At 45.4% G+C, this 27,298-nt stretch overlaps 1 protein-coding gene across 1 annotated transcript in view; it reads right to left on the bottom strand.

Moving 5' to 3' along the window:
• REEP3 (receptor accessory protein 3) overlaps positions 1 to 8,249 on the bottom strand; it is a 121,539-nt gene extending 113,290 nt beyond the window's left edge. Inside the window, exon 1 of the mRNA XM_083149160.1 lies at positions 8,000 to 8,249. Within this exon, the coding sequence (XP_083005286.1) occupies positions 8,000 to 8,031 (32 nt within the window). The 5' untranslated portion in view covers positions 8,032 to 8,249. The remainder of the gene's footprint in view (positions 1 to 7,999) is intronic.
• Between the last annotated feature and the right edge of the window lie 19,049 nt (positions 8,250 to 27,298).

Below are 27,298 nucleotides of genomic sequence, written 5' to 3'. Positions count from 1 at the left end.
CTTATTTAATGAAAGTACTGATGCTGATATCATCAGCAAGTCTCCTAAGTACTGCATATATCTGTCCCCACTGACACCATCTACAGTACCTGATACCAGTAGTCTGGAAATCCTTCACAGAACTCCTATATCTAAGAGGTGCCTTAACTGGAACAATTTTCCTGTTCCATGCCAAATCTGACAATGCATAGGGTAAAATGCCTAAATATCGCTAGACATTACCTGTGATTTACAAGTCTTTCTGCAGATACCGCCTGAAGCTCAGTGACTTTCCATTTTAGCCCAATAGACCACAGCTACTGTAGAAGACCTTGAACTAGGTCAATATAAGTGGGAATTATAGAAAGGACAAATCCGTTCACCCTGCCGGAATCTGCACGGTAGCTGCTGATCTTTACAGCAGCAGAATCACGCAGCAGGGCTATTGGCGATATGAGCGGCCATTGCCAGCATTTAAACATTGGCAATAGCAATTTTCACACTTCACCAGCAACCTAATTCCACCTATAGGGTATGCATTGAGCTCTATATACCCATTTGTAAAGGGATTCGGTACATCTATCAGACCACACTTAGGTCTACAGTCATTAGGTCGACCCCACTAGGTCGACTGGCAGGAAGGTCGACCTGACTTAAGGTCGAATTTGCATAAAGGTCGACATGAGGAAGGTCGACTGGTCATAAGGTCGACGTGGGTTTTTCACTGGGTTTTTTTCCCGCATGTCGACACAGTCGACATGGACACAGTTGGCAATGAGAATCGGACCCTCGCAATGCTTCGGGCACGGTGGCTCGCTTCGCTCGCCACAGCTTTAATAACCTCCTCCACTCCCTAGTGGATGGTAGGGCATGAAATACCGCCTGTCGGCACATGTCGGCTCAAAAAACAGTGAAAAACCCATGTCGACCTTATGACCAGTCGACCTTCCTCATGTCAACCTTTATGCAAATTCGACCTTAAGTCATGTCGACCTTCCTGTCAGTCGACCTAGTGGGGTCGACCTAATGACTGTAGACCTAAGTTCATTCTAATAGATGACCGCTTCCCTTGTAAAGGCCCCCATACACTAGAACGACATTGGACCCAAACGCACAATCTCGATGGATCGTATGCACATCATGCGTAATGTTGTTAGGATGCGTGGGTCGAGAGATCGTCCCTCAGATCAGACATGCTAAACGTCTGATCCGTCGGCTTTCATTGTGGTCATAAGCAGAAAGTATGTGCTTTTTAAGCACATGCGATCACTCATTCGACTGCTCCACGACCTGCGTACGATAAGGTCATATGCAGGTTGTCCTGATGTAAGCTTCAGTAAACCGGCCCTTACATATCCTGCAAAACTAGTTTACACAAGCAAGCAACAGACAAATGTTCTGCCACTTGTTTCATGGTCCTTCAAAGAGCTTCTTATTTATGTGCAAATGACTAATAAACATCAGACATGCTTTCATTCCAGATACTCAGCATATATGCTTAATATTCTAGGTGTGGTGCAGTTAGAGGTACAAAACACAAGATCTTCCGGGGGAAATTTACTAAAATGGGAATAAGACTTCACATGTGATGTCGCTATGGGCAACCAATCGGATCCTGTCTACTATCTTCTAGAGGGTTCTAAATAAATAAGTAGATTCTGATTGGTTGTCCATAGCGACATCACATGTGAAGTCTTATTCCCATCTTAGTAAATTTCCCCCTCCATCTTTTGATCAGTTATTAAGGGGGAAATGTGCTAAAAGTTGGTGTAGCAAGTGTACATTTTTCAACAGCCTATAGACCAGGGATGAGGAACCTTGCACCTCCAACTGTTGTTGAACTACACATCCCAGCTACTATTTGGTCATGCTAAAACTGTTGCCGTACATACAGGGATGCGTAGTTCAACAGCTGGAGGGCCGAAGGTTACCCATCTTTGCTGTAGTCCAACAGCTAGGAGCAACCAATCGGTTTGTTCCTTATACCTCTCCAAAGATAAGTACCATCTTCCCCCTGCATCTTCTAGCTCGGTCTACCACATTCAATCTAGCAGGTCATCCGCTACTCCTGTTAAGTCCTTTGCGCCTTCTTCTCATAGTACACCCTGGCACCCTTCTGTCTCTCATTACAAGTCTCCTTTTGGACATACGACCAGCAGGTTTAGTTTACAGTACCATCCCTATTCTGATGACACCTGACTCAACACCTCTTCTCATAGATCTCTTTTGACAATCAACAGCAAGTGTCTCTCAGCTGTCTCTCCTTTCACATCTCTGAAACTCAATCTGCCGCAAAGCCAGCTGCTAGTGTTGCACTAATACCACAACAACTGAAAAGTCTGTTTAACACTATAATCACTGTTATACCACAAATAGTGGGGTTATATTCTCTCTGAGGTGCCTATCCATCTCCTGAATTCTATCAAATCTAGGGTGAGATTTAATAGGATGAGAGATTCAGAAAGTGAGAGATTTGGTAAGAAATCTCCAGGTTTTTTAAAGCGGCAACCATTTACACTGCAAAACCAGTTTGATATTGAAGTGTAAATGATTGCCGCTTTAAAAAACCTGGAGATTTCTTACCAAATCTCTCACTTTCTGAATCTCTCACCCTATTAAATCTCACCCCTAGTGTCCGAAATGATGAAATTATTCCTTTATTATTCGTTACCCCATTACTGTGGCACAATTCTAATGCTGCTTTCACACCGCATAACTGGCATTGACCCGGTAATTTAAAACGTTTTTAAAAATGTATCAGACAGCCTTAACCCCTTTCACACCGCATATCTTAAACGGTAGATTACCCGTTTAAGTGTGGTCTGAAAGGGGTAGTGCCGTTGTTTCAATGCCGTTTTGTCCCATCAAATTACACAGGGACACATAAAACAGGTAGGACCCTGCTTTTTAACCGTTTTGAATTACCGGTTTTCTTGAACCGTTAAATTCAAAACGGACCTTTCACACTGCACATATTACCATTTTGGAACTGTAAAAAAATTGCATTTTACCAGGTAAAAAGTGCGGTCTGAAAGGGGTATAACAGAACTTCTATTTCACAAACTAGATTCAAATCTATTTTGAATCTACCTTGCAGCTTCCAGACTGTTTTATTTTTACATAAAGTTATTGCAAACTGGATACAATTGTAACTAATATAGCAGCAACTATTTCTAGTTGAAATATGATACAGACCTCACATAGAAGTGGACAGGTCTGTCTTCTAGAAGATGCTCTACACATAAATGTCTATTCATAGCTTCATGGTATGTGTGCTGGGGGCATAAACCTGTCACCTCTACTGGGTCAGGGACTTACATGCAGTAATACAATTCCCGGGCTACACTGCATTGGGCAACATGTGCGTGTCCCCCAGGACTGCATACAATACACTGTATACAGTCCTTTTACATACAATGTATCGTATGCGATCCCAGCCAAGCCGGACGGACACCTGGCGATCCAGGATATCTATAGTGCAGCCTTTCCGATCTTCAGGCTCCGATCCGATGCTCACAGGACCACGAAACGAACCCGATGTTAAACACATGTAATTTTGACACTTTTCGTATGACTTCTCAGCCCGATTTATTGGAATTGGATGAAAAAAGGCTTAAATCGCCCTAGTGTAGGCAACTTCACCATCATTGTGAAGCCACCGCAAACCGGGTGCAGCTCCTGAAGCAGATATTGTACACTGCTTGAGGGATTACCCAAATTTTCAGATCACCTGAGAGGATTTTCAATTCTATACCAATCACACTTTGAAAATGCCTTCTGTAGTCTCCGTGGTCTGGGTGTTTTGGAATGTATACCCAAATACTAAGATTAACCAGAGGCAGCCTGTCACTACAAAGAAAACAAAACTGTCACAATCGATAACTTCTGGGAGAGAAAGGTTAGGCTGCAGGGATGGGGTGTCAGTTTTAGACAACGGGCTAGAGGGTTAGGGTCAGGCTGCTGGAAGGGAAGGTTAACGCTGTGGGGGAGCGCAGGACAATTTCCCCAGAATTGTGACAGCCAAAGGTAGTGATTCGCTAATAATGATATACCACTGTGACTTGCTTCTCATCATCAATATTGAAGTATAATGGTTCAAGGTCTTGGGCAATCTGTTTTAGCCATGTTTTCTTTGGCACATCACATGAGATTATTTACCCATCTGGGCGTTATTTAGGCACTGGTATGGTTTTCATTTAGAGTCCATTCTGCAGACCTGTCTGAAATTCTGTAAACCATTAATGCGTCTTAAGACTGGATCCCACTGCAAGACTTTCAGCCTACAAGTGACCTTTCCATCTAGCCAAGGTCAGTAAATTCCCTTTGCCAGATGCAGACACTGACTTCTACAGTCCCCCAAAAAATGGAGGCAACAAACCTCCGTTTCGAGGAAAAGACCCAGTCATCGCCCGTGTCCAAATGCTCTTCGCTTGTCAATCAGGCTGCGGCTTAGGGGACACTGCGTGTGTAGTGTCCCCACCATCTGACAAGTATGCTAACCATTGAGTTAGCGTATGTTTGAAATAGGCCCTATTATCTACTTCTTTCTGTAAGAAAAAAAAAATAACTTCTGATTTAAATCCACGCATTTTAGAAATCTAATGAGAACCTTATTTCTTCTCATGTTTGTCACAAGAGCAGAATACTATGTATAAAAGACAAAGGGGCAGATGTATTAAGCCTTAACAAGCGATAAATGCAAGGGTGATAAAGAGATAAATGTCCAGCCAAGCAGCTCTTTACTGACTTTTTTCAAGCACAGCCTGTAACATGGCAGTTAGGAGGTGATTGGCTGGACATTTATCTCTCCTTATCACCCTTGCATTTATCTCTTGTTAAGGCTCAATACATCTGCCCCAAAGTATTCTACCATGGAAATACAGAAGACGTGGAGATACAGAAGGTGGAGATACAGAAAATGGAGATAAAGAAAACGTGGCTTCTAGCTGTGCCTGGGCAGGAACCTCACATCTGAAATGTGATAAACAGGTTTTGATCCAATATAATATTTAGAGTACGTGGCTGAGCAGGTTTATACTTGCAACACATCATGGACCAGTGCAGAAGCAAACATTATGTAACCTGCGTGTGTCATGAATTTCTCTAAGCTTACCAGCAGCAGATATTATTATAGCAGTGAAGTAGAACATTTTCTGAGCTTGGATCCAAGTGTCAATGTGCCAATGTTTTCAGAACCCATGTGTCAGCTCACATTACAATATTGGTGGCATGGTCCAAAGGGCCAAAAGGGTAGTGATGTAATACAGGTCATCATGCCCAATTTATCTTTGATTAATGCCATGATTTAAGGGCTTCCTTTCCAGGAGGTTTATAAGTTTCTCAAGGAATCCCGAAAGCCACAAAATTTGGGAACATATCTAAGAGAGTAGGAAAATATTTTCTTCATACCAACACACACACTCACAGTATGAGTTTCAGAAGTTTATGTATTAAGGAAACTGCACTGCAAACAATAGAACACATATATGAAAAAATGGTGCCATTCTAGATTACACATAGAGATTACTTTGCCAATGTGAAGGTCTGGGCCTGTGGCCCAAAACTAATCTCTGCAATTTCTGACATTTGTCAAAGAGCATTAATGGCCTAGCTACCTATTCCACTAGTTCAGTAGCTATGTCCAGGCAGAATCATTAAAGACACTACATTTTCTCTTGTGTAATAAACAAGTCACTGTTTGAACAGTAGGGGTGAAATTGGTACTTGTGTATTATCACGGCGCCCATCGCATCACATACCATAAGACATACGATGGTATGCGATGCGATATAATGTTAGCAGATGTAACACAATTTCAAATTGTATACCATCGAATTGTATGCCATTGTATGGCATATACAATGGTATAAGATTTTAAATTGTATAGGCACCCTAATGGGTGTTTTCAATGTTAAATGTGCCCCCTATAAGATAAATAATTGTATAAGCACCGTAATAGGTGCTTACAATTTTAAAAGCACCCCCACGCCACCCGTGCTATCAACGCCAACCCGAAGCGTGGCGAGCGCAGCGAGCCTGTGAGGGGCGGCGGTACGCGTCCTTCAACCTTTTCATACCCCCACTATCCACGTCGGCGTGGAGTTGACTTTATATAGTGTGGCGAGTGCAGCGAGCCCGAAGCGTGGCGAGCGCAGCAAGCCCCGCGGAATACATGTGAAGTAATGCGCGGCCGCTCGCCACGCTTCGGGCTCGGTGGCTCGCCACACTATATAAAATCAACTCCACGCCGACGTGGATAGTGGGGGTATGAAAAGGTCGGAGGACGCGTACCGCCGCCGCTCGCCACGCTTCGGGTTGGCATTGATAGTGGCAGTGGCGTGGGGTTGCATTTAACATTGTAAGCACCTATTAAGGTGCTTATACAATTAAAGATTGTATATACAATTTAAAATTGCATCTCATTGCATTGTATGCCATATACAATGGTATACAATTTTAAATGGAATACAATGCCATACGACCGAATATCGTGGGCGCCGTGATAATACACAAGTACCGTGAAATTTAATAGGATGAGAGATTCAGAAAGTGAGAGACTTGGAAAAAAAATCTCCAATTTTTTTAAAGCACCAATCATTGGCACTGCTAAACCAGTTGGATTTTGAAGTCTAAATGATTGATGCTTTAAAAAAAACTGGAGATTTCTTACCAAATCTCTCATCCTATTAAATTGCGCCCTAGAAGTTAGTGCATTGTAGAAGTACGAAAACTTTAATGTGCTGCTCGAACAAGTTCATAAGTCAATGATGAGGTTACAGTGGGAAAAACTCACAAAACCATCATTGATGTATTAATAAACTGGGAATCTCTAGCACCATTTCAGCTATGCCACTGCCCCCACCATTCCTACGTCTCACTGACAACTTGAAGCCACACACGCCGTTCTTACAGCCATCACACCTGTTTTATCCACTACACATACATAACTGCATCCCTAGTCAGTAAGTTATTGATCAAATAAGTAGTTAGTGACAATTTCAGTCAGCTGGGAGTTGAATATTCCAGGAGCTTATAAATCTAAATACATATACATTGTATAAACACAGCTAGATCAACACTGGAATAAGAAATAACAGAAATGGGCTGGCGCAGGGAAAAAAAGTTTTCATAATTATAACAACAACCAAGTCCAGCCCCTTCATGTTGTACAATGGTTACACCAGAGATGCATTTAGTTTACAGACAAAAGAAACACACTGTTCATAACCAAAGACTATATAAAACCCTCGTAGCATGTTCTTACAAGCTAAATCACAGATTGGTCATATAAAAATGGGCGTAGGACCGACACAAACATAAAGGAGATGTAAAACTTACACAACTGTAAAGAAAGATCAATACAACAACAAGATCAAAACATAAGTCAGGAAGAAACAGACACAGCTGCATGACACTAGTTGTGTAGATTGCCCATCCTGAGCTGCAGGCCCCAACCCAACAGAGCTCAGCTCTATGACATAACACATGTAAGGTGACAGAAATAACCTCTCTGTAACATGTCACCTCCACACCTGGACGCTTACCACCAGCAATATACAGCAACCCCTGCAATGCATGTAGTAACCATTCCTTATATTCTACAGTATAAATCACTGAATGCTATCACAGAGAGGCACATGCTCTGGATCTGACATTGAAAACACATAGCATCAGCCATATTTATCTATATGGTCTATGTGATTAATAGATCCAATAATAGACACAATATATATATAGAACACAGATAGGAGATGGAGAAAACTCATTAGATAGAAATTATCATAGATAACAATAATCAGATGGCAATGAGGCAGTATAGTAGATAGATAGATAGATAGATAGATAGATAGATAGATAGATAGATAGATAGATAGATAGGCTATATTATCCACATACAGCACCATAGGCTAGCTCTTTAACCCTTTCCATGCTGCCTATGAGGCCTGGACCCTAGTAAACAGAGGGATTCTGAGGATGGCAGCAGGAGGCAGCACAGTGATTGGGGAGGGGATTGACTTACACCACGGCCTTAGAGATGATCCACGACACCATCTTGCTGGCACCGCCCGGGCTCTAGACTGGCAGAGGTCCCCCCTTCCCGCTAGCGATGGACAGCGCCAGCGGCGAGGTAGATGCCAGGGTCTCCCAGGTGTCCTTGGCCGACGCGGCGTGCTGCTGTTATGCGGGTGGATGTGCACGGTCTCGGGGAACTACGGATACGTCACCCGCCCACTCCCCAACTCTCCGGCCTGAAAGAACGAGAATAAAAAAAAACCTGGGGAAAGGTTTAGCCCCGCCCCTCTGCGCCCTTCCGCGCTCACTGATTGGCTGTGCGAGGAATTCCTGGCCCGGTGCCCGATAGCGCAGTGTGAGGAGGATGAGGAGGAGGAGGAGGGCGCTGCTGTGTGCCCTCCTGATAATGCGTGCTGCTGCTGGCGGGGGCACAGGTGGCTGCACCTCACCCACAACTCGGGCCCATCGGCATGTACACATCCCCACCATATGCAGGTGTTATCCTAATGATGATGATGACGATAAAGGGTCTTGTTGCTTTTAATGCAGAGGGCCGATTACTCTGTGCCTGAATTGACTCAGGAATCTTCAATGGACTGTCACACACTGACAATGCCATCTCACTACCTGAGGGTTATATAGGTAAACAGATGCTGTGGGCATGCATAGGATGCATCATACCTGTACAGGCTTAGATTCAGAGTCAGTTGCCGTTTTGCAAAATTTAGCAAAACTGCAACTGGCGACGCAAGGCTGTTGGGACCACCACCCACAGGGCAAAGCTGCCCGCACACCAGGTCCCACCTTGTGAGATGCCCGCAAAAATTTGACTGTCCAATATGCATTCCAACACTGTTGGACCGGTTTGGACAAAACCAATGTGAGGAGGCTTGATTGGGTCCAGATTAAGACCCCCAAACCCAGGGGGGTCCCGGGGCTTAAAAAGGGGTGCGGCCACTACACAAAGTGGGTCAGGGAAGCAAGATATGTCAAATTTAACATAAAGGGGATAGACAACATGGGGTTTTAAGAAAATTAATTTGGTGATATCCGAGAGCTGACCACAGAGAGGTGTATGCCGGGCACACCATGGACATGGGGAGCATGTTCAGGGCCTTCCACTGGATGGATTTGGATGAGAACTTCAGATGACACTAGGAAGCCAGGTTTAAATCCGAAGAGTAAGTTTGAAAATATATATATAGCGCACACATATGCTGCAGCGCTTTACAGAGAATATTTGAACATTCACATCAGTCCCTGCCCCAGTGGAGCTTACTATCTATGTTCCCTACCACATGTACACGCACTCACACACAGACATTCTAGGGTTAATTTGTTGGGTGCCAATTAGCCTACCAGCATATTTTTGGATTGTATATATAGAGAGCGAATTCAAAAAGATGCACCCTTCATCCACAAAAAAAATTATTTGAGTTACTATAAAATGTATTCTTTATTCACAGTATTATTAAAAACAGTATTTCTTATGTCAGATACCACTGGTCATTTATCTATAGGTATATTATGCTACCTTGTAATATAAAGTTGGTGCCCTGTATTAGGGATATAGGGAGCGAAGTATTACAAATTTTTGAGATGTGAAAAGAAAATAAATTGGTGCAAAAAAATGAAACTTAAAGTTTAAAATTGTAATGCAGTTATTGTAATGTCTAATTTATTCTTCCTTTATATAATATATGTTTTTGCTGGGTTTATGTGAGGTTCTGATCTCTTACAGGGGTCCTTTAAATCACTAATTTATCAGCTGCAGCGTTCATCCGCCCATTTATTATTTGTGTTTATATTACCATAGTTTAGAATGATATTCCAGCATTTATCATGATACACAATCTTAAAGGGCAGGAGCAAGCATCTGTTACAAATGTTTCAAATAATCTGTGAGAGGATCTTCAGTAGAAGCAAATGTATCACTAGGGTTTGCTTTTTTTACTGCAGGGGTGCGGAACCTTTTTTATGCCAAGGGCCGTTTGTATGTGTAAAAAATCCATCGTACTGCTGCAGCCGTCCCACGCTCTGGCGGCTGACGCTGAATAGGACTGACAGTCTCCAGCTGCTGTTGATTAAGAGGAATCTCGCGAGAACTACCGACCCCTTGCGAGAATTCCCCTGTACTTGACTCCTGGTGGGCGGGCCAATCAGACCGGCTACGGGGGCCCCATACAGCCCCCGGGCCTGAGGTTCCCCACCCCTGTTTTACTGAGTATAGCATCAGATACTATACATGTATTGCTTTTGCTGCGCTTCATAGCCACAAATTAATACGGTACTTGTTTCCTAGCACGGCCACAATCTTGGGCATCGTGTACCTTTAAGTTAAGGTACACGATGCCCGCGATGGACCCAATTTCCTTTGAAATCAGGTCCATTTTGCCGGCAAAGGTAAAATCGCGGGCATCGCGTCGGTCGCGACCATTAACATTGGACCCGACGCGACCGACGCGATGCCTGCGATTTCCCCATAGGCTTCAATGTTAAAATATTTTTTAACATTGAAATCGGGAGCATTGCGTCAGTCTTGTGCCATTATAATGGCACAAGATGAGATGGACTTGATTAAGTCCATCTCACATAGTAAAAAATGTGAAATGGGCCAATATGACCCATTTCACATTATATATGGCCCCGTCGTCACCCCACAATTGACGTGAACCCGAAGCGTGGCGAGCGCAGCGAGCTCACGAGGGGCGGCGGTGCGCGTCGTCCGACCTTTTCATTCCCCTACTATCCACGTCGGCGTGGAGTTGAGAATATAAAGTGTGGCGAGCGCAGCGAGCCACCGAGCCCGAAGCGTGGCGAGCGGACGCGTATAACTTCACAGGTATACGCGTCCCCTCGCGGGGCTCGCTGCGTTCGCACCTCGCGGGCTCGCTGCGCTCGCCACGCTTCGGGTTGGCGTCAATCGTGGGGTGGGGTTCACGGTGTAAAATTGGGGGTCTAGGGAATATTTTACATTGAATCCAATGTAAAATCGGGTCCCAGGGACCCTATTCACATTTCATTCAATTAAAAAATCGGGTCGGTCGCGTCGGTCGCATCGCATGCGACCACCGATGGAAATCGGTGTGGCCGTGCTAGGAAACAAGTACCATTAATACAAGAGATCCCTGGGTTATTAATGATTGCCCTTGTGGGTAAATGTACTCTGATTATAGTATACACCATATTTAAGTGCTGTTTATATTTATCAGTACGGATGGTGTAATGGTTAGCATTACTGCCTCACAGCGCTGAGGTCATGGGTTCGATTGCCACCATGGCTCTAACTGTGCGGAGTTTGTATATTCTCCCCGTGCTTGCCTGGGTTTCCTCCGGTTTCCTCCCACAATCCAAAAATATACTGGTAGGTTAATTGGCATCTAACAAAATTAACCCTAGAATGTCTGTGTGTGCGTGTACATGTGGTAGGGAATATAGATTGTAAGCTCCACTGGAGCAGGGACTGATGTAAATGTTCAAATAGTCTCTGTATGCGCTATATAAGAAACTTTTAATAAATAAAATAGATTTGTACACCGAATTAGTTTATTGCACACTGATATGAAGGTAGGAGAACTCTATACATAGGGAGTTATTCTGTTTGATTCGCTCGGATGCAAATTTTCATGCTTGTGAGTCAACCAGATCCCTCCTTGCCAGGGGCAGATCCAGGATAAAATGACAGGGGGGGCACCATGATAAAAAAGGGTTTGGGTGGGGGAGGGACGGTGTTAGTGGTGCCAGTGTACATGCTAAGAGAGCGGCAGCAGAGGGTGGGAATGGAATTAAAAATAGGCCCTGGCATTTAAAGTACGCAGGCCCACCATGGCGACAAAAGTGAAGGATGTAGTTGTGCGCGCGCCTAAGGCGCGCTCCAGAAAAGGGTGTGTGGCCACTCAACAGGGGGCGTGTCAACACCCTATACAACTTCTACACATTATGCAACAAAATACTAGACCCCATTATACTTGCCCCTTACATATGGTGCCAAATGGAATGAGCCAAAATTGACATAATGCCACATGGATTGAGCCAAAATTCAAATAATGCCACATGGATTGTGTCAAAATTCACATAATGCCACATGGATTGAGCCAAAATTTACATAATAACACACGGATTGAGCCAAAATTCACATAATGCCAAAATGGATTGTGTCAAAATTCACATAATGTCACACGGATTGAGCCAAATGCATAAAATGCCATACGGATTGACCCAAAATTCACATAATGTGACATGGATTGAGCCAAAATTCACATAATGCCACACGGATTGAGCCAAAATTTACATAATGCTACACGGATTGGGAAAAAATTCACATAATGCCACACGGATTGAGCCAAAATTCTCATAATGCCACATGGATTGAGCCAAAATTCACATAATGCCACACGGATTGAGACAAAATTCACATAATGCCACATGGATTGAGCCAGAATTCACATAATGCCACACAGATTAAGCCAAAATTCACAATACACTTCATAAACAGGGACATTGTCCACCAAAGGCGCGCATTAAACATTTACACCATAATGTCCATTACATGTTAAGTTACACGCCATTATGTCCATTATGTGTTATGCCAAACACCATAATGCCTATTAAAAATTAGGCTACATAAGTGCTGCTTCTCTACATGCTCATTGCCAAGGGTTCCATGCTCATTGCCAGAGGTTCCATGCTCGTTGCCATGTGGGATTACATGCTCATTGCCAAGGGGGAATACATGCTCGTGGTAAATGGGGGACAGCCGCCGCCAGGCAGAAGTGATAGCTACTGACAGTGGCAGAGCCTGGCTGTATTCAGAGCACTGCAGGTCCCGGCTATTTGAAATAATACCCCTTTCACACCAGAAAATGCATTCCCAGGTTGGCCCCTTTTACACCAGCCTAGTCCCTGCATTTTCTGGTGTGAGGGGGGAGAAAACCACCCCTCCCCCCTTTAACCAGTTATCTCATTTAACCGGCTATATCTTCGGAACCAACTGACCCATTTACATGAGACAAGTATTATATTGAAAAACTTTTGAGTGGGCTTTGAATGGTTTTGGTCCAGTGAAACTGGAACGTTTTGTTCCAGAGTAATCTGCCCTCAAAATCATGAACAGCCATGAAAGTACATTTCAAAAATAAAAAAATCGGTTTACACGCAATATCTCTGGAACCGATTGACCGATTTGGACCAGCCTGGTATCATATTGAAGGCCCAGCTATTTGGAATTGAATAATATCAACCACAAGCTTCTGTGATGCCAGGGCGGGAACTGGCAGCCGTCGGAACCGGGTGGGGGTCGGAATTGACGGGTCCCATATTATCCGATCGGGAAAAAAACGTTACAGGTTTGCCTGGCCATATCTCCGGTTCCCGGGGGGATAGAGACACGGGGCTGGGCTCTTTGGAAAGCCCTGGTCCTCAGCTACAAAATAAATGACAGGGGGCACATGCCCGGGTGCCCCCCCCCCTGAATCCGCCACTGCTCCTTGCGAGTGGTGGTGCGCCGGCCCACCATTTGCAAGGCTGTACATTCGCAAATCATGCGAATGGATGTTTTACCAGTGAATGGACCAGAATAAGGTCCATAGTGCAAGTGTGGAAATATATTTAACACATTGATATCACATTTGTTGATATTATTATCAGTGTGCCATCCAAATTCCGAAGACACTGTTGCACTGTATGTGTAATGATTTCTCACTATACATGTGTCATATTCAGTGTACATTTCTTGAGGAAGGTTTAGGTATTAACCATAATGAAGCTGAGAAATAACTATTTAATGAATCAAGTCCAAGAAAAGTCACTGTGGCAGGGCCAGGCAGTGTGTGTGAGAAGACTCGACAAAGGGCAGGTGGATGACGTCAGTCCACCTGGTAACAGCCATGGACCAAACTGTCCCTCTCTGGCTGCATCAAGAGCTCAGTCCCTGGGAGGTGAAGCGGTGCTGCTGCTAGGATAGAGGTGAGAGAGGAAGTGGCTGATTGGCCAGCATGGGTCACGTGGCGCAGTGGTGGTATCTCTGGCTGTGGCTGTCTGGGCACTTGGACTGATGGCACTGACTGTCAGCTGGGTTTGAGCGGCTGTTGTGGTGACACATACATGAGTGGGGGGGGTGCCTCATTCTATCATGTATACCCAAGTGGAAGGGTAACTCAATTTCATCTGTGCTGTCACAGCCAGTCCCTGTTACTGAGCCCTTACTGTCACATCATGCCTCTTATATATTGTACTAGCAAACCGCCCCTGCTTCGCATGGGTACATTTTTTCTAATAATGGTAATGTACCCATCTGAAGCAGGGATGGGTTGCTAGTATAAATAAATATATTGTAACAGGGTCGCCATCAAGTCAGGATACAGCAGGCAGTATGCAGAGTTTGTGCAATTACTTAATGGCATACAGGCCCCAAACAAACATCACATTGAGGTACAAACTTTAAAACGGTGCTCCATATGGCCAGTGTCCCAGTACTACCGGGCACTGACAGTCCAAGTCCCTATGCTACAAAACTGGGCCTACAAACTGGTCACTTGTTGGCATCAGCACACCAAGCAGCAGACTGACCAGGGGGGATGCAGTTAGAATCCTGGCGGTCAGAATCGCGGCGGTCAAAATCCACGACACCCGTAGAGGGAGAATAAATTAGTGTGGCGAGCGTAGCGGGGCACCGGGACCGCTGCGTGGCGAGTGCAGCGAGCCCACAAGGGGAGGTGATCCACGTCCCCCCTTGTTGGGTTTTTGGCGGTCGGGATTCCGGCGTCGGGATTTTGACCGCCGGGATTCCGACCGCCAGGATTTTGTACCAATCCCGACCAGGGTTTAAATTCCTGCTAGAGCAATTAGACCAATTCCCAGTAAAAAATACATTGTTTCCCCCTTAGTTGTGCCCCACAGCAGTCCCATATAACAGCCCCCTTAGTAGTGGCCCCATAATTGTAGCCTTAGTAATGCCCCCTAAATATTTATACACTCAGTAGTTTCCCCATCAGTAGTTCCCCATTAATAGATGTACAAAGTTCCTGCACCATTAGTACCCCCTTAATAGTTGTACCCTTTTGATTCCCTATATGTTGTTGTCCCCCTTAAGCAGCTCCATTAAGTTAGGCAGCCTCTTAGTTCCCCCATTAGTTTGTCTCCCTGCAGCCCCTATAGCTTTCTCCTTGTCTGTAGACACCACGGACACATCCCTGCTGTCTGAATATCACATGCGGACTGAAGATGGTGCCGATCTCCCTGACTTTTATAGATTCCGGGTCTCGGGAGAATCCCATTCTGCCTCATTTTCGGCTGGGGAAAATAGCGGGACGGAAATGAACCGCTCGGATGCACCTCAGATCAGGTAAGATCGGGTGCGTCAGATCTGTAGGAACTGAATGCGCTCATGCCTAGTATTACCTAATTTATGGAAAATTAGTTGCAGTGTGTTCAGTCATTCAGAATGTGTTTAAAGTTCCCTATAATATCATCTTTTTATCTTACAACAGCTTGTCTAAATATGATGTACCAAACTTTCACATACACAGTTTATCAACAGTCTTTCGCTTTTGTTCGAGGTGTCATGAGTGCTGCATTTTAATGCGCTTTGGTTCTGCAATAATACAACCTTGAAATCCTGCCCCTCTCAGGGACCTCATGCAGCTACTGGAATTCACTAATTAGCATTTCATACATTTAAAGAATTTATTTTGTTTTATACAGCTTTGAAGATGATTTATTCATGTTCTCCAATTTCAAGCGAGCTATTATTTCGAGATCATGGATTTAACAAAACGATCAATTTGATCACATATATTATTAAAGATGAACTATGTGTATAATCTGAATTCAGAAGGGTATGGGGTTCATTTTAAATGTATTCAATTCTACTTCAGTTCTTAAATTCCTACAGGAAAGTGTTAATTACTAGTTAGATAACTGTCTTTTGTGTACATCGAAGTGAAATAAAGTAAGTATTCTTGGGGTTTGTCAGGGCCCCCCAACAATGGTCGTCTACCAGTGCAGTGGTGAAACTGCCAGTGGTGCAGTCGTTGCAATATACTGGGCCCTGCAACAGTAAAGGGGCCCACCTCCTGCAGCCAGCAGCCTTGTCAGCAGTGATGTAATGAGTCACACAGACTCTTTACACAGGGGTGTCAAACTCAAATTCACCGGGGGCCGCATCAGCAGTTTGGTCACCCTCAAAGGGCCGGTTGTATCTGTAGGACTATGTGTCCACTCTTTGGGGGTTATTCTAGTCCATTCTTTCTGACAAAATCCTTCTTAGATGGACAAAACCATGTGCACTGAGGGGCAGATGTAACTTGTGCAGAGAGAATTAGATTATATAGATCTATATTGAAGTGTAAAATCATGCAGTCAGTATTTTCCCTGCACAGAAACAAAATAACACACCCAAATCTAATTCTCTCTGCACATGTTACATCTGCCCCCCTGCAGTGCACATGGTTTTGTCCATCTAAGAAGGATTTTGTCAGAAAGAATGAACTAGAATAAACCCCTTTATTATCATAAATTATTGTCACTGCATTCAATTATTGTATACTCAGCAGTAGCATTTCCCTCCTGCTATTTCTGTGAACTGCAGTGCATTAGGGCACACGCTGCCTGCACAGGGGGGCAGCACTCAGTCTTAGGGCATATGTCCTGCTTATTATCATGGGACACAGCAATTAATGATGGGCTGCAATGTGCCAGTGCACACACACACACATAGGCAGAGAGTTTGACACTTACCCGCTCTGATGCGTCCACTCCAGTCTGAGCTGCTCCACCACCAAGGACACAGCTGTGCTCTCACACAGGTGCATTTCCCCCTCCCTCCTGTGAGTAGCGCTCCTCGCAATATCTATCCAGGAGTGGGGGGCAGCGTGCTCCCGGTAACTGTGCAGTGCACACTCAGCAGTAAGTGACCTGGAGCGCACAGAAGCAGCAGCACCATTCACCACGACGGACCTGCTCTTTCCTCTCTCTGGCTCCTATACAGCAGGTTGGAGCGGAGGAGGGGTTGACGACCGGCGGCACTGCGCTAGAGGGCAGACGTTCTCTGGCTTGTAGGCTGCTGCGCATGCACTGAAGAGGCGGCTTTCTTGTTTAAAAAAAAAAAATCGAGAATAAAAGGTGAAGGCTGGCGGCGGCTGTGCGGGCCACATGAAGAGGTCTGGCGGGCCGGATTTGGCCCGCGGGCCTTGTGTTTGACACCCCTGCTTTACAGTATGCCAATCCAGCTGCAGGCAAACAAAGGGTTGTCACCATGGTCTGGACAGAGGAGAGGGTGACAGGAGGCGGTCTGGGATGGCTAGAGTTGGGTAAGAGGACAGAGAAGTAAAGAAAGGCCCCTTCCGTTTCTTTTAACTGGAACGATTCCTGCAATCCGAAACTATGGGTCTTGTATGTTTGGTAATATGTAACCTTTCACATCAGTTGAAATGTATACCTGCACGGGCTCGCTTAGCTCCCCAAGCTCTGGCCAGGTTACTACACCGAATCGTAGTCCACATGGATAATAAATCAAGCAAATCCTGGGGAAACGTGCATTGACCATTTATGTGACGGCAGAGGTTTAACTCTGGGAGGCAATGGAGTCATCTGCCACCGGGCTCCTGCTCCGAAGGGGGCACCACTCCTACCCTATTAGTTTGAATCAGTTAATTGACTGACTCCCCCTCCTAACATCATTTTTGCAAGTGTCACACCCTGTGTTAGAACCCATGACCTTTCTTACTGGAGACAGACACCTTACTGGCTGAGCTATTGGGGGAGTCACCAATATTTATCTTGCCTCCGGGCAACTGGGACGAACTTATGGCACTGTGTGACAGCATTGTCATTTTTCATGTGGACCTTTTCAATCTGCCAATCTTAAGCACTGTCAACCTTTCATGTGTCATCCTTTTATACCTGTCGGCCTAAGGCACATCGACCGTAAAGGCCCCCATACACTAGGGCGACTTGTCCTTAGGACAAGTCGCCCCCGACTTCCCCCTGAGCTTCCCCGGCTGTTCCCCGGGGGAGCTTGATTAGATTGGCACTTGATGTGCCATTTTTTACATGTGATAAATCGTCTCGATTTATCACATGTAAAAAACCCAGGGAGCGGGGGGGGGGGGGGGGGCTACAGAGCAGGGCTGCTGGTGGGAGCAGGGGGGGCTGGGGACGCTGCGGGGGACACAGGAGGCATAGTGCCGGGCAGAGGGAGCCGGGAGCTGTCAGTGCTAGAAAAAAAAGCCTATACAATGAATGGGCAGCCTGTGATTGGCTGAGCGCTCTCTCAGCCAATTGCTGACTGGCTGAGAGAGCGCTCAGCCTATCACAGGCCGCCCATTCATTGTATGGTTTTTTTTTTTTTATTCAGTACTGACAGCTCCCGGCTCCCCCTGCCCGGCTCTATGCCGCCTGTGTCCCCCGCAGCGTCCCCAGCCCCCCCTGCTCCCTCCACCGCCGCGCCGCCCCACTAGGTCCCAAGTCGGGTGGTCGGACGTGCAGCAGGTCCGACCACCCGACGCAGATCCGATGCGCACGGGACCGCGCATGGGATCTGAGGGGACATCAAAACTAGCCGATTTTGGTCCGATTTCGGCCAGATCCGACTGATCTGGCCGAAATCTGACCAAAATCGGCTAGTGTATGGGGGCCTTTAGATATCCATATGACCATATGATGTTGAGCTATTGACTGTCTAGACATTATTATCCGGATACTGTAATTGAATATTTACTGTGTTACCTGTGTGATCCTTTGAATCGCTGTTATTTTAGCAGCTACCAAGAAATATATACAGAGAGCCAAGTGCCAATGCATGTTATCTAGAAGAGATAAGCTGCCATTAGAATTTGCAATTAAATACTCATTTCCCAGCTAGTCACGTATCTTATACAGATAACATGGAGTAAAGCTGATAATATTCTGCAACTTTTTATGATTAAAGTCACAACTTGAGCTCAAGGAAATAAAATATCTTTTCAGATTATAAAACAAAATCCAGCCACGAACAGAGTATTAGCAAATATTATATTGTTACAATTTACAAGAGTGACTGCTATATAGGGGCATTGGGGAAATCCCTGGTGGGCTTCATTGCTTACGCCCCCAAGCCTTCCTCTGGTGTCTGGTTCTAGACTGTGTAAATGATATATTGTTATGCTGGGTACACACCAGAACGATGTGGCCTCAATTCCCCCAATTTCAATACAATCTTGACTGATTATATGTATATTGGGGATGTTTTGGCATGTTTTAGATCCGATTCCAGTTTGATGCACGTCCCACTGGTCATTTGGTCGTTTTAGACATCCTACCTCCTGCAGTCAGGATTTGTCAAAGATCCCTTCTGCTGGGTATAGATCGTATGCAGATTGTTACATTACTCTATTTAAGAGTCACTTTCAGTTTCATGGTCTGTATTGGCTAGCCAAGCCCCTGTGGTAGCTCAAATTCCCCACCACCACCCCGTAGTAACTGGACACCTTAACAATGGGCCCTCACTGTAGGTGTTTCTATAATGGGTGCAGAGTGTGCGGGAATACACTGCACCAATATATTATACTATTACTTACCCCTCCGAAGTCCTGTGCCGGTGTCTCTGCATTGCAGACACAAATCACTGTGGCCATTTCTGAGTGATATGTGCACTTGAGATCTCCCTGGGAACAAGGCGCTGGCGCCATGTTCCTGGAGACCTGCACATGCGCAATAGACTCTGGTATAATGCAAGTCTACTCACTGTCAGAGAGGAGGGAGCCTGTGGCAGAGGCTACATGCGGATCCTCTCCTGTCTTAAAACACCCCTGATAAGAGGATTAGGGATGGCCATTGTTTCCATTGCCATTGATGGTTGCCATCAATGGCAATAATGCAACTGGCCATCAATAGTGCTAAACTATGCAATGGATGGCCATTGATATTTTTACCTATCGATGGTCATCCATTGTGTTTGACTGATTGGCCTGTGGGCCAATCAAAACATGGGGGTGGGGCTTTGTGGGTGTCAGGGGGTGGGGTTATGCTCCGTGCCCCGGCACTTTGAAAAAAAAAAAAAAGCAATACATCTTTTGCTGTGCCATCAATGGAGGGAAACCACCTGGTTCTCCCCATCGATGGCAAAAGTATTCAACATCGGCCATAAACCATCAATGATTTTGAATCATCGATGGTTGATGGCCATCCCTAAAGAGTATGCTTGCCAATTTGCCAGCAGGCTTGAATATACCAATTGGAACTGGTCTTTGTCTGCTATTGTCACTTTTGTGAAAAATGTATCAATTAAATAGAAAAATAACAGTTCAAAATATAACATGAAGCCTCTGATGGCTATAACCACTGAAAGTATCTTGTTGTAGAGATTTACTAAAGATTATACAGCTCTTAAATCCACCTGTTGCTACTAAATTATTGTAGGTGCTAAAAGCAAAGATGAACTTGTTTTCACCAACCTTTTCCCCTGCCTTGTTAATAAGCCCTGTGGGTGAGATTTAATAGGATGAGATATTCAGAAAGTGAGAGATTTGGGAAGAAATCTCCAGTTTTTTTAAAGCGGCAATCATTTACACTTCAAAATCCAACTGGTTTTGCAGTGTAAATGGTTTCCGCTTTAAAAAAACCTGGAGATTTCTTACCAAATCTCTCACTTTTTGAATCTCTCATCCTACTACATTTTGACTGTCTGTAAATACCCTGTTTTGTTGTATCACTGTCTGCTATTGTAAAGCGCAACGGAATATGCTGCGCTATATAAGAAACTGTTAATAAATAAATAATAAATATTAAATCTCACCCATTGTGTCCGGTCTATGTCTGTGTACGATGAGTGAGGCATTCTGAAACCTGAGTGGACTGTACTTGAGGTGCCAGGAAACACAGGGCTGATGGCTGAAGTTCAGGCGCTGAAAAGATTCTTGCACTTTGCATAGTAATTTAATAGGGTCTGACTGTTAAGAGATAATGGCATGAGCAGAGTTCTGATTCATGTCAGATGCAATCCGGCCCTCTCAGGGGAAGCATTAAGGGGGTAGCTCACCTTTTGTAATGGTTTTATGTGGCGCACAGGAGTGACTAGCTATTTTTGGTTTTATCCTACAACGAGCTAATAATACTTTATAGAAAATAGTCTCTGTATGAGAATATTCCATATGTTCACAAAACATCACATTTCAACTGATATGGTCAATAATCATCAGTAGCAGTGGCGGATTCAGGGGGGGGGGCACCCGGGCACGTGCCCCCTGTCATTTATTTTGTAGCTGAGGACCAGGGCTTTCCAACGAGCCCAGCCCCGTGTCTCTAGCCCCCCGGGAACCGGAGATATCGCCTGGCGAACCTGTAACGTTTTTTCCCTATAGGATAATATGGAACCCATCAATTCCGACCCCCACCCGGTTCCGACGGCTGCCAGTTCCCGCCCTGGCATCACAGAAGCTTGTGGTTGATTTAATTAAATTCCAAATCGCTGGGCCTTCAATATGATACCAGGCTGGTCTATATCGGTCAATCGGTTCCAGAGATATTGCGTGTAAACCGATTTTTTTATTTTTTAAATGTAATTTCATGGCTGTTCATGTTCTTTGAGGGCAGATTACTCTGGAACCAAACGTTCCAGTTTCACTGGACCAAAATCATTCAAAGCCCACTCAAAAGTTCATCAATATAATACTTGTCTCATGTAAATGGGTCAGTTGGTTCCGAAGATAAAGGCGGTTAAATTAGATAACTGGTTAAAGGGGGGAGGGGTGGTTTTCTCTCCCCCTCACACCAGAAAATGCAGGGACTAGGTTGGTGTAAAAGGTGCCAACCTGGGAATGCATTTTTAGGTGTGAAAGGGGTATTATTTCAAATAGCCGGGACCTGCAGTGCTCTGAATACAGCCAGGCTCTGCCACTGTCAGTGGCTATCACTTCTGCTGTCCCCCATTTACCACGAGCATGTAATCCCACATGGCAACGAGCATGGAACCTCTGGCAATGAGCATGGAACCCTTGGCAATGAGCATGTAGAGAAGCAGCACTTATGTAGCCTAATTTTTAATAGGCATTATGGTGTTTGGCATAACACATAATGGACATAATGGCGTGTAACTTAACGTGTAATGGACATTATGGTGTAAATGTTTAATGCAAGCCTTTGGTGGACAATGTCCCTGTTTATGAAGTGTATTGTGAATTTTGGCTTAATCTGTGTGGCATTATTTGAATTCTGGCTCATTCCATGTGGCATTATGTGAATTTTGGCTCAATCCATGTGGCATTATCGGAATTTTGGCTCAATCAGTGTTGCATTATGTGAATTTTTTCCCAATCCGTGTGGCATTATGTGAATTTTGGCTCAATCCATGTGGCATTATGTGAATTTTGGCTCAATCCGTATGGCATTTTATGCATTTGGCTCAATCCGTGTGGCATTATGTGAATTTTGACACAATCCATTTGGCATTATGTGAATTTTGGCTCAATCCGTGTGTGTTATTATGTAAATTTTGACACAATCCATGTGGCATTATTTGAATTTTGGCTCATTCCATTTGGCATCATGTGAATTTTGGCTCAATCCATGTGGCATTATCGGAATTTTGGCTCAATCAGTGTTGCATATGTGAATTTTTTCCCAATCCGTGTGGCATTATGTGAATTTTGGCTCAATCCATGTGGCATTATGTGAATTTTTGCTCAATCCGTATGGCATTTTATGCATTTGGCTCAATCCGTGTGGCATTATGTGAATTTTGACACCATCCGTGTGTGTTATTATGTAAATTTTGGCTCAATCCATGTGGCATTATGTGAATTTTGACACAATCCTTGTGGCATTATTTGAATTTTGGCTCATTCCATTTGGCATCATGTGAATTTTGGCTCAATCCATGTGGCATTATCGGAATTTTGGCTCAATCAGTGTTGCATTATGTGAATTTTTTCCCAATCCGTGTGGCATTATGTCAATTTTGGCTCAATCCATGTGGCATTATGTGAATTTTGGCTCAATCCGTATGGCATTTTATGCATTTGGCTCAATCCGTGTGGCATTATGTGAATTTTGACACCATCCGTGTGTGTTATTATGTAAATTTTGGCTCAATCCATGTGGCATTATGTGAATTTTGACACAATCCATGTGGCATTATTTGAATTTTGGCTCATTCCATTTGGCATCATGTGTAAGGGGCAAGTATAATGGGGTCTAGTATTTTGTTGCATAATGTGTAGAAGTTGTATATGGTGTTGACACGCCCCCTGTTGAGTGGCCACACACCCTTTTCCGGAGCGCGCTTTCGGCGCGCGCACAACTACATCCTTCACTTTTGTCGCCATGGTGGGCCTGCATACTTTAAATGCCAGGGCCTATTTTTAATTCCATTCCCACCCTCTCCTGCCGCTCTCTTAGCATGTACACTGGCACCACTAACACCGCCCCTCCCCCACCCAAACCCTTTTTTATCATGGTGCCCCCCCTGTCATTTTATCCTGGATCCGCCCCTGATCAGTAGTAAACAAAAGTTGTAAATATTTCACAGAAGTACTGTAAAGTGAGGGTGGAATGCACCAAGGCTTTAGGATATATTTACTAAATGTACTAAAGGTTGATTTTGATTGATTTCAAATTGATAAATATCAATCTTAAGCAGTGGTGGATTTTGCCTATGGCCTGCAAACAACCCTGTCCCCAATAAAATTGGGGTGCCGGATGGGGACCCGATAGTCGGGATCCCGGCAGTCATTTACCCAACGTCGGGATCCCGACATTCAAAACCCTGACACAAGGGGGCCCGACGGCCACCGACTATTCTCCCTCGTGAGGGTCCACGACCCCCATGGAGGGAGAATAGAATAGGTGGCGAGCGCAGCGAGCCACCGTGCCCACAAGGGTCTTTGTTGCGCTTACAATGCTGCCTGGGTCCTGACAGTCAGGATCCCGACATCGGGATAATGACTGTCAGAATCCCGACTGTCAGAACCCTATACCACACCCATAAAATTGTACACCTCAGCTCATGTCGGTGAGCCAGATGCAGTCCATGAGCACTGGCTTCACTGTGACTGGCAGTGACATTCAATTAGGAGACCTACCTGCCTGTACACCGCAGGACAGGCAGTCCCATTGGAAAAGTTTTCCTCCATCTTGGACCAACAGACTGGGCTGTGATGAGCGGGGAGATGGCTTTGTGTAGGTAGCCACTCCCTGCCTGATCAGCCACACTAGCCGGCTTCTATGGGCTGCAGCCGATGCAGTCTATAGAAACTGGTTTGTACATACGCAGTACCGTCACCGCACCGCACATGCATCTGCCCGGCATCTGTTAAATGCACTGTAAAGGTGCTGGGACCCAGTCAGTGTTGGGGACAGGCAGCACGGCTAGCAGCAGCCTCCCTCCTCCACCAAAGTAAGAGCCGGCATTGATCTTAATCAATGTTAAGCTTCCATTTACTACCATTTAGAAATTAAGATAAAAAATAATCTGTTAATAAATGTGTGTTTAACCCTGGAAGCCCAACATTATTTAAGATCAAAATCATCCAAATTTGACCTCTAGTAAATAGACCCCTTGTAGAGAATTGAGAGAAATAAAGTGCTAACCTACCAGCTGCTTAAGTTGGGTACACGCTAGGCAGTATATTGACCATTTCAGCAACAGCAAACAGCTGATATATAGATTTATTACCCGGCGATCAGGGGAATATGCGCTATCCCCATGTGTTATGGCAGGGGATAGCGCTTACCCTGATTTATGGCACCCACTGTGCGGGTGTCTAATGTGGGGCAGGAGGCATGGTACTTGTGGAGTATCACGGCTCCCATCGTATGGCATCGTATGCCATATGTAGTGGCATACGATGCGATGCGATGTTTTACCGATTTTTGAGCATTTTGGCTCAAAAATCGTATACCATCGCATGGCATCGTATGCCATATGTAGTGGCATACGATGTCATACGATGCGATACGATGTTTTACCGATTTTTGAGCATTTTTGCTCAAAAATCGTATGCCATCGCATGGCATCGTATGCCATATGTAGTGGCATACGATGTCACACGATGCGATACGATGTTTTACCGATTTTTGAGCAAAAATGGTCAAAAATCGGTAAAACATCGGATAACATCGTATGCCATATGTAGTGGCATACGATGTCATACGATGCGATACGATGTTTTACCGATTTTTGAGCAAAAATGGTGAAAAATCGGTAAAACATCGCATGGCATTGTATGCCATCGATGCGATACGATGTTTTACCGATTTTTGAGCCATTTTAGCTCAAAAATCGTATGCGATCGCATCGGATGCCATACGATGGCATCCGATGCGAAGGCACTCGATTTTGCACTGAAATGCATCAGAATGCATTGAAATGTGTATTAAAGTAGTGAAATGCCCCCAAATGCCATTTTTCATAGTGCACCACCCCCACTATCAACGTCAACCCGAAGCGTGGTGAGCGCAGCGAGCCCGCGAGGGGCGGCGGTACGCGTCCTACGACCTTTTCATACCCCCACTATCCACGTCGGCGTGGAGTTGAGAATAGAATAGTGTGGCGAGCGCAGCGAGCCCCGCGAGGGGACGCGGATACCTGTAAAGCCCGCGAGGAGACGCGTATAGCTGTGAAGGTATCCGCGTCCCCTCGCGGGTCTCGCTGCGCTCGCCACGCTTCAGGCTCGGTGGCTCGCTGCGCTCGCCACACTATTCTATTCTCAACTCCACGCCGACGTGGATAGTGGGGGTATGAAAAGGTCGTAGGACGCGTACCGCCGCCCCTCGCGGGCTCGCTGCGCTCGCCACGCTTCGGGTTGACGTTGATAGTGGGGGTGGTGCACTATGAAAAATGGCATTTGGGGGCATTTCACTACTTTAATACACATTTCAATGCATTCTGATGCATTTCAGTGCAAAATCGTGTGCCATCGCATCGCATCGGATGCCATCGTATGGCATCCGATGCGATCGCATACGATTTTTTAGCTAAAATGGCTCAAAAATCGGTAAAACATCGTATCGCATCGATGGAATACGATGCCATGCGATGTTTTACCGATTTTTCACCATTTTTGCTAAAAAATCGGTAAAACATCGTATCGCATCATATGACATCGTATGCCACTACATATGGCATACGATGTTATCCGATGTTTTACCGATTTTTCACCATTTTTGCTCAAAAATCGGTAAAACATCGTATCGCATCGTATGACATCGTATGCCACTACATATGGCATACGATGTTATCCGATGTTTTACCGATTTTTGACCATTTTTGCTCAAAAATCGGTAAACATCGTATCGCATCGTATGACATCGTATGCCACTACATATGGCATACGATGTTATGCGATGGCATACGATTTTTGAGCTAAAATAGTCAAAAATCGGTAAAACATCGCATCGCATCGTATGCCATCGTATGCCACATGCGATGCGATGCGATGCGATTTTTAGCATACGATGCAGGTCGTGGGAGCCGTGATACTCCACAAGTACCGGAGGCATAGTTCAGGGACGATATATTGTACTGCGCGCCTGCCTAATATATGAACGCTCAGCATCGCTGACCGTTCCGCCCCCTGCAGCTATCGACTTCGACAGCTGCAGGCGGCGATGCCCTATGCCCACAGCAGGGACAGCGCTGTCCCTGCTGCTGGCTCTGAGCTGCGCTGGGGATCTCGCAAGAGTAGCGAGATCCCACGCATGCGCCGTCAGCCGGCCGGGGGGGAAGGAGACGGCGCATCAGTATTAACTGATGCGCTGTCTCCAGGAGGGGACTTCGCCAGAGGGGGGAGTTAGTGCTCCCCAGCTTCGGCCGGCAAGATGTTAGTACATCTTGTCGGTCTCCCCTCCGGCTTCAGGTGTGGTATGATTCACCGACAGTCGGGATCCCGACAGTCAGGATCCCGACAGTCATTATCCCGACTGCCTGGTCTCAGACAGCGTGGCCAGCGCAACAGAGCCCCTTGCGGGCTCGCTGCACTCGCCACGCTGCGGGCACGGTGGCTCGCTACGCTCGCCACCTATTCTATTCTCCCTCTATGGGGGTCATGGACCCCCATAGAGGGAAAATAGCCGACGGCCGTCGGGAACCCGGCCGTCGGTGTTTTAACAATCGGGATCCCGACGTCGGGTTAATGACTGTCAGGATCCCGACTGTCGGGACCCCGTCCGGCACCCCCTGCTTAACCTCTCTAATGAGGCAAAGCAGGAAGTGTTATAGCAGTGCGTTTAGCTACCCCTGAGTGTTTACTTGCTTCCTAACCTATCCCACTAAATAACAATGGGCCTTATTCTACTTCACTCTTTCTGACAAAATCCTTCTTAGATGGACAAA

This window comes from Crinia signifera, chromosome 6, assembly GCF_055691185.1.
Source record: "Crinia signifera chromosome 6, ASM5569118v1, whole genome shotgun sequence".
Classification (NCBI taxonomy): domain Eukaryota; kingdom Metazoa; phylum Chordata; class Amphibia; order Anura; family Myobatrachidae; genus Crinia; species Crinia signifera.
This window is presented reverse-complemented; position numbering and strand designations above follow the sequence as displayed.